The 8487-nt window shown below is 42.4% G+C and overlaps 1 protein-coding gene across 7 annotated transcripts in view; it reads left to right on the forward strand.

Annotated features, from left to right (window-relative positions):
• Nucleotides 1-8487, forward strand: part of DNM3 (dynamin 3) — a 425435-nt gene that overhangs the window by 53374 nt on the left and 363574 nt on the right. For all 7 annotated transcript variants that reach the window (XM_019647999.1, XM_019648023.1, XM_019648033.1 and 4 more), the window contains exon 2: nt 2845-2918. In XM_019647999.1, coding sequence (XP_019503544.1) covers nt 2845-2918 — 74 coding nt within the window. The remainder of the gene's footprint in view (nt 1-2844; nt 2919-8487) is intronic.

Here is an 8487-nt window from a genome sequence, read left to right on the forward strand (position 1 = left end):
GGATACCTGAGTCCACTCATGCCTCTTGATGCAAAGTTCTGTTGGCTTCAATAAAAAGTAGAGTACAGAATTCGATGTATCTGTGGGCTTTCTTTTCAGGCAAACACAGGATAATTGCTTGCTATTTCAAATGTTTGACACATACTGTTTAGCTTTAATGATGTTCCAAGGGACTGTTATTAAATCTACATGATAAATACATGACCATGAGCGTGAGTCGAAACGGATCCCAGCACAAAGGGATGAAGTAAGCAAGCTTCCTTCCCTCCTCCTTTCCTTCTTTTCCACCTTCTTTTTTTTTTTTTAAGAAAATATTTTATTGATTCGTTAAATGGCCTCATTCAGGCATTTAAGGCCTGTGTAGTTCTCTTTGGCATATATACCCTAAAACCTCATTCATGGGCCTCATGTTCACCCGGCTCTTTGTTCTGGAGTTGTGTTGTGTTTTTCCTTTATCCTCTGATTCTCAAGTTACTTCCTTTTTGATTCTAGGCACAGAGTAGATGCTCTGCTCATTTTGATTAAATTTTGAGTGAAACCGTCCAAGCTAGCAGATATTCTCATGTAGCTCTTGGAGAACATTCAAAGAGTAGTTACATGGATTCAGATATTTTCCAGGGAGTAGCAGTCTCTCTCTTTCCTGAACTCCAGTGCAGTTTATCTGTCCCTTTCTTCCTGTGTGGTTTATCTGTCCCTTTCTTTGATGGTTTTCTATGGGCATGCCTTTGTTTTTCCATTAGATTTCAAATGCCTGGTGGCCACAGCATCTCCCTAGCATTCCTTAGTTTCTCAGAGAATTTCTTTTATTTTTTTATGAATAAATAATATTTATTTCTGGTGGCATTTTTTAGAGCAAATACAAGTCTGTAGCTTCACTATTGTCTATTTTAGTCACACACAGTGACATTCTAAATGAACTTAGTTAGCCCTTGGAGTTTAGGAGTCAAGTCCTTAATTTACACTAGCACTTGCAAAAGAGATGAGTTGCAGCAGGGGAAATTTTGATTACTTTTGTCTCTGTGACTCTCCATTCTCAAGCATCGGTGGACCGAAAGGCTTGGGTTTTGCCGCCTTCTCCCTGGTCTTACTCTGAAATCCTGTCGTGTGGAAACCCTGTCTGCCAGTGTCCTACAGCGCGCTCAGTATGCCCCCTCCGTATCCCCACCACCTTGTTGAAGGACACACCCTGACCGAGGCCAGTGGTTCTCAAACTGACGCAAGCATCCCAGTCCCTGGAGCTTGTGAGAGTATACGGATGCCACACGCCTTCCAGAACATTCTGAATCTGGAGGTTCAGGATGGTGGTGGGCTTCTGTGGTTATGACACTCTCTGGTGGCCCTGGAACCACTTTTTAAAGAAATGCTGCCATTGAGCCAGAGATTTGTTTTGAATGGAATTCTGTGATTTTTAAAATGAGGATTCTTCTCAAAGTTGTGAGGCATTCATTCTAAATGTGTTTAAAAACTGTGTTATAGGCATGTTTATGAATCTTTTTTATTTCTTTTTTTATAGGTTTCAGGTGTAGAAAACAACATAATAATTAGACATCTACACTCCTCGTAAAGTGATAACCCCCCTAATCTACTACCCTTCTGACATTGTATATAGCTGTTACAATACCATTGACTCTATTCCCAATGCTGAACTTTACATCTTATGACCATATATATGTATGACACACACACACACACACACACACACACACACACACACATATATATATAAATTATAGTTGACATTCAATATTATTGTACTTCAGTCAGCTTCAGATGTACAGTGCAGTGGCCAGGCATCTACACAATCTATGAAGTGATCCCCCTGCTAAGTCTAATACCCACCTGACAGCCTATATAATCTTTACAACATTATTGATTATATGTAGTTCACATCCCTGTGACTATTTTGTGACTACCATGTTGTACTTTCTAATTTCTTCCCCTTATTCCCCATCCCCACCCCCTCCCATCCAGCAACCATCAATTTTTTCTCTATATCTCATAGTCTATTTCTGTTGTTTGCTCATTTATTCTGTTCTTTAGATTCCACATATAAGTGAGAGCGTATGGTATTTGTCTTTCTCCTATGAATTCTTATTTCACACTGCAGAATCAGTATGATTTACATGGCACTGCAGATGTAATTATATAACACTTTCTTTGCTGCAGTTTTATTGGTCTAGTGTATATTAACATGCCATTTAAACACAATCTTTATTTGTTAAAAACTCCCATTTATCAGGAGTGAGAACAAACAAAACTCAAATTGCAATATTTTTTGCTGTTAATTTCTGCATGCACAATATTTATCTCTATTTGATCTCACATTTTAATGTGTGACCTTTGATTGGAGAAAGATTTCAGGATATTTAGAAGATGCAATCTAATGTACCTTTAGTAATGGTCAGTGTTTGATGGCACGAATATTGATCCTGAAACTAGACAGAGCACTGAATTTGTTAATTACCAAAAAGAGTTTAAGGATTAATTTCTGCATCAAATGTTTTTTATGAATGCTGTTTCTCTGAAAATAAAAATTAATTGAAAGTACACGGTCATGCAAGCTTTTATTAATTCCAGCTACATATAAATAAATGATGTATTTTAGTGAGGCCATCATGACAATGTATCAATATTCAGTATGAGAGGCCCCACCCCCTTTATTATTTATTTATGTATTTTTACTTTTTGCAAATGCTCCTTTTATAAGATGGGTCTAGCATTCTTTAGCCTTGTGATGCACTGAAAAGTTGGAAATTAGGAAAATTATTGTGAAACTCAACTTACACATTTACAGGTGATCAGAATTCCTTAATGCCTCAATCTACTGTTTCTTATTTTTTTTAGGGACTTCCTTCCTCGAGGGTCAGGCATCGTAACGAGACGGCCTCTCGTGCTACAGCTTGTTACTTCCAAAGCAGGTAATGAGTGAGGATGTTTGCCATTTGGAGACCATCCCTTGTACCTGTTGCCTCCATTCCTGAGTGTTGGGCTGTAGTCACAGAAATGTTTTTGCAATCACTTTGTTGCGGGTAGCCACCTACGTTTCTCTCCAAATGCTCCCTCCTCCTCGCTCTTTTAATTCCTTTGATTGCATTAAAGGGAAAGCCTTGTTTGCATATATTTTTAAACACCTGCTATTTTTTATGCTTAGGAAATATCATTTTGTCATTCTAATTCATCCATATAATTTTACAGAGCTGCATAACCACTAATATCNATTAATCTATATGAAAGCTGGTGGCACCTGGAGTGGTGATTGAAATGGAGAAGAGAGGGTACCCTTCAGGGCTATTATGGAGGTGGAGTCAGTAGGACCTGCTGACTGAGGCGCAGCATGAAGACCGGGAAGATGGAGGGCGGGTAATCCCCAGGTGCTTGGCTTGGCTGACAGGTATGGAAGCCGATGACGTGGATTGTGACTGAGAATGAAGGAGGAGAAACGTGTTGGATAGTTGATAATGAACTGAATAGTAGAAATTGGGCTTGAGACATCTAAGTAGAGATGTCTAAAGGCTAGTGTGACTTTGGGGAGACCTCTGACGTCTGGTGCACGGCTTATCTCTCTGAGGGCCCCTCTCAATCCCTCGGTTCTGCTTCTTTCCAGTGCCCATTACGTGGTGGTATTTTTCAGTCTGTATTCATCACCTTTCTCTTCCCCGTTCCTACTCATCTATCCTCAACTACCTGCTCTGTTGATGACTCAAATTATTATCTCCAGGCAGGACTTTTATCCTGCGTTCCAATTGCCCAGTCTAACTGTGGACTTCTTGTCACCATCTGGGTGTTTCTTCTCCAGGCACCTAAAGATCAACATATCTGAATATGTTCCCTCATCTTCTTCCCCCATCTGTTTTGCAATGTATCATAGTCTAATGGCCAAGGGCACAGATGCTAGAGTTAGCCTCTCTAGGCTTGAGTCCTAGACCTGTCACTCATTAGCTTTGTCGCCTTAAGAAAATTATGTGACCTTCCTGTGCCTCAGTGTCCTCATCTGTAAAGTGAGAATAACAATAGAACCTACCTCATAGGGTTGTTATCGGGGTCAAATAAGAATGCGCCTGGCACATGGTGAACACTATATAAGTATCAGCTAGAGCCAGATTTTCCTGGATTTCCCATTCTGGTTAATGGCACCACTATTTAACCAGGAATGTAAGATTTACCCGTGTCATTTCATTCCACATCAAGCAGCCATGGAGTCCCATCAATTTTCCATTCTCTCTGTTGTTTTCTCTCCATCTCCACCATTACCACCTTGGACTTAACCTTTATCATCTTCCTCGAGGGCCTACATTGGTGAGTGACTAGTCCTGCCTTTTGTCTTGCCTTTTGCAACATTTTCTATATTGTCCCCTAGTGACTCTTCTGAAATGCAAATCTGACCACTTAAAACTCTTCAGTTCTCATAGGAATTAAAAAATACAAGTGAAGGTCTGCTCCCGCCCCCCTCTCCAGACCCTCCTCCACCTCATTTTGACCTTCCATCCATCGGTACTTGGTTCCTTCATGTTCTGTGTTACTTTGGTGTGCCACGTCTTTGCACATCCTGATCCGCTGTGGAATGCCTCCCACCTCATGTCTCTCTGCGTCCTGTGGAAATAGTTTCGGGCAAGCCCCCCAAGCAGAACAGATTCACCCCTGCCCTGGGTCAGTACTTCAGGAACTTAACCGTCGTGCCTGTCACGCCTCCTGGAATCACTGGCATGTCATTCTTCTCGAAGACCAAGCTTATTGATCTTTGAATGAACCGCTACACAAATTAAGTTCTTGGAGAGTATGGTTCATGCCTCCTGTGTTTAGTCAAGGGCAGATGTTAGACATTCATTTACTGAACAGATCATCTGGTCCACGACCGTTTATGCCTATATTGAAGAAAAACATTGCTGTAGTTACTTTATTTATGCTAAGGGGCAAAATTCCTTTGAGCGTTGTTGGTAGAGCAAGTGCACACTCCCATTTCAGCCTGTCAAAGGTCAGTCGTTTCCTAGCGAAGCAGTGACAGTATTTCCTGGTAACTAATTTCCTGGAAGAGCCAATAAATATTACCAAGACGGCCCTTAGACCGTCGCGTGAGAAATGCTCTCTACTTGTTGTGCAGGCGTCAGGAAACCCTGAAAGAGCACCGACGTATTGCCTGAAGCCCAGCTGTTTGCTAAGACTGCACGGTCATGCTTTTTGGACGTGGACTGGGAGAGAAGAAAGGCATTGGAGTTGTAGCCGCTGTGTACAGAGAGAAAAGGGCTCTTCCTGCCTTAAAATCTGTACGCTCCGCTCATAAATAAGGCCTGCGGGCAGTGGAATGGAGTCAGCTTCATCATGGGCAGTCTTCACATTACGCTTCTTACTCTTTACCTGGAAGGCCCGTTGTGGAAGAAAATGGCATACAGATTTGATTTTTTACATATGTATTCGACCATAAGCAATATGTGTTTTAAATACAAAGTAATACTGAAGGCACAGTCAGGAGTTTGAATGCATTGATTTAGCAAAGTAATTTTCCCATTAGATATACTTGTGGAAAAAACCCAACCACCTATTGCACAGAAAATAATGAAATTCTAATGGATGATTGCACTCAATGGCTACTGAATGATTCATGAGTGTTTGTGTGGGTGCCTGATTCCCCGTTGATGGAGGCAGGAATGAGNGCAGGAGGCTGTGCCAGTGTTCTGTCTGTAAGGACGAGACGGGTACAGGAGGGCTTTACTTTGGGGAAGGGCTTCTGTGGGAGGGAGTCAATACAGAAGTCTGAAATTAGTGTGATGTCGCCTGGGAACCAGGTGTCTGGGAATGAAAGGTTGACGGGGGAATAATGGATGGGGCCTCCAGAGTGTAAGGGCGGGGCGGGATCCCAGAACCCACTTAAATCTCGCCTTGATACTTGGGGTATCAGATCCCCACGCTTTTTAAATATACCGTGTGGCCATGGCTCTATGTTCTGTTTTAGTGGCGAAACTAACCTGTTCTTCTTTGGCTTCCAATTAAATACCTACGCTTGATTTTTCTTGCACCCTTTTAGATCAAGTAAAAACAGAAGAGCACAGTATTGGGTAGGAGGCTTTCTTCTACTTGTATCCATGTTCTTCCCTTCCAGCCCCCTGCCAAGAAACTGGTAATGGACATTCAGGACCAAGGACAGTAATTGGGCCGTTCTCCCAGGCAGGCCTCACTTAGGGAAGAGTTGGCCAGCCTATGCTCCTCAGTGGATACGTGTTCTCCTGATCTGGCTTCTTCTCACTTGGTGGGACCGCCCACACACGGGCCTTTCCTTGCCAAAGAGCAAAGGCCTGAGAGTCATGCATGGGCTTCATGGAAGATGGGGGAGGGAGGCCTTCCACCGTCATCGGTGCTAGCCTCCAGCCTGCCAAAGGTGCCATGTTTCCGGGGTTGGCAGGGGGACGTGTTGGGCTTTGAGGCAAAAGCCACCTGACCTTGTCCTTTCCACATCCATCCCCGTTAGAAACCCTGCAGGGAGACATGGCTAGTAGGACCGAATGTTTAGTATCCCGGCTTCTCTCATTCACCTATTCTCAAGGAGGGCGATATTGTCCCCAACGGGGAAAAATTGATTGAAGGGGGATAAGAAACCCTTACTCTTTTTGTGTATAAAGCACAGATGCATGCACAGTACTGACATACAGTGAACCTGTGTTTTTAAATTTAATAGGGGGGAACGTAACAGGGTGAAATGTCTATCCAAGTTCTGTGGGCGGCACTAATAAAAAGAAGTTTGGAAAACACTGTTCTAAAGCATAGCGTGTCTGTCTCTTTTTCTTTCTCGCTGTCTCAGGCAGTACAAGCTGGTGCAGTGCCTCGGAACGCCACCTCTGCCTTAGAGTCTGTCTTGTCTTGCTCTGCCATCCTTAGCCCTTCGCTCCCCTCTTCCTGGTTGCCCTGTGGTTGAAGATGCTGCACTCCGCGGCCGCGTGTAACTGACCAGGGAGAAGAGGGCAGGGCAAAGGGGACGCCAGCTAAGTCAGACCCCTTTAAGGGAAATACCCTTGATGTCACTCAACAACCTCTAATTACACCTGACCGACTAACACTTAGCCACGCGGACACCCCATTTGCAAGGGAGGCTGGGAAATGCAGGTTGATTTATTTGCCTGTTTATCTATTAAAGTTAGGCACATTGCCATTCCCAACAAAATTGGGGTTCTGTTAATAAGAAATAAGGGGGAAATGGATACCTGGTCGGCAACTAGCAGTCTCTGTACATAGTCTCTTTTGTCATTGATGTGTGTGACAGCTACCCACGGGTAAAGTGTAATCTGTGATTTGGAATACAGCGCCGGCTAAGTGTCTCTGCTTTATGCTGCGACTCATTAATCCGATGCTTTGATTCTTGAATGAACTGACTTTGTGAATAAGCAAATGAAATGGATTAAATAGGGAGGCGTGAAGTTCTCAAGAGTGATCCTGGTGGGCAGAACACATGGTATTCGTAAACTTTTTCACTCAGTTTACAGATCTCTGACCCAGAAACGTTTGCATTTTTAACGTGGCCGTGGGAGCATTAATAGTTGATTAATTAGGTTTAAGGAAGCCATATTGCTTAGAAACTTTGAGCTTTGTGAATAAAAGGTAAATACTGAAATTTCTTAGATGTTAGCACAAAAATACAAATAAAAAAAAAGCATGTCGTTCCTGCAATTAGATTTGTAGCTATGATTTTCAAATGAAATGATGGTGGCATTTACTGAATACTTTAAATGATAGAGTAGCTGATAACAGCAAAATGGGATCTGTTACAAATCTGTAAGTGCTGATATTCTCGTCCTGTGCCAAGATTGTAGGGGAAAGAAGAAGACTGCAGTGGAAAACTTCCAATGAAATCTGTGTGGATTTGGGCATAATTGCTTCCTTCAGCAGTTAGAGTGGCATTGTAATGGTCGGCAAGGCTCCGGGATTGGGACACGCAAGCACAAAGCCATCTTAACGGTGCCATTGTGTTTGGTGTGTGCAGTACATGACCGCAGTGCTTCCTGGGGCGGGGGTGGGGGGTGGGCAATATTTGGCCATGACTTGCCTCTCTCTCTCTTTTAAACTGGGTTATCGTTTTCAAGGACTGTGAGATGGTAATTGTACAGGGATTGTCTTGGAGCTCGTAAAATTATACTTTGAAGATAATGTTTTACAAGAAACCTCTCTGTGTTTAAGGAGTGATTTTTTAAAGTATATTGGCTCTGGATTTTTGTTTTAAAAAAATTGTTTCCTTTAAATTCTATTCTATGTCTTTAGACATTCAGTGATATTGGCTCTCTTGGTGTTCTGTAGTTTGTACTTTGATGAATACTGCTGGATCTTAGACATTCATAATAAACATATTAATTTAAATGACCTCAGCAAATGATCGGTAAACTGAAAGTTATCTTGCCTGTTCTTTCTGTTGATGGAAAATGCCACTTAGCTGTCTGCCTGTTGGGGAATCAGATACGGGGATGTTTTCCCTCATGTTATGAATGTATGAGGCAATGAGAAATCTTC

Source organism: Hipposideros armiger, unplaced genomic scaffold (assembly GCF_001890085.2).
Source record: "Hipposideros armiger isolate ML-2016 unplaced genomic scaffold, ASM189008v1 scaffold_6, whole genome shotgun sequence".
Classification (NCBI taxonomy): domain Eukaryota; kingdom Metazoa; phylum Chordata; class Mammalia; order Chiroptera; family Hipposideridae; genus Hipposideros; species Hipposideros armiger.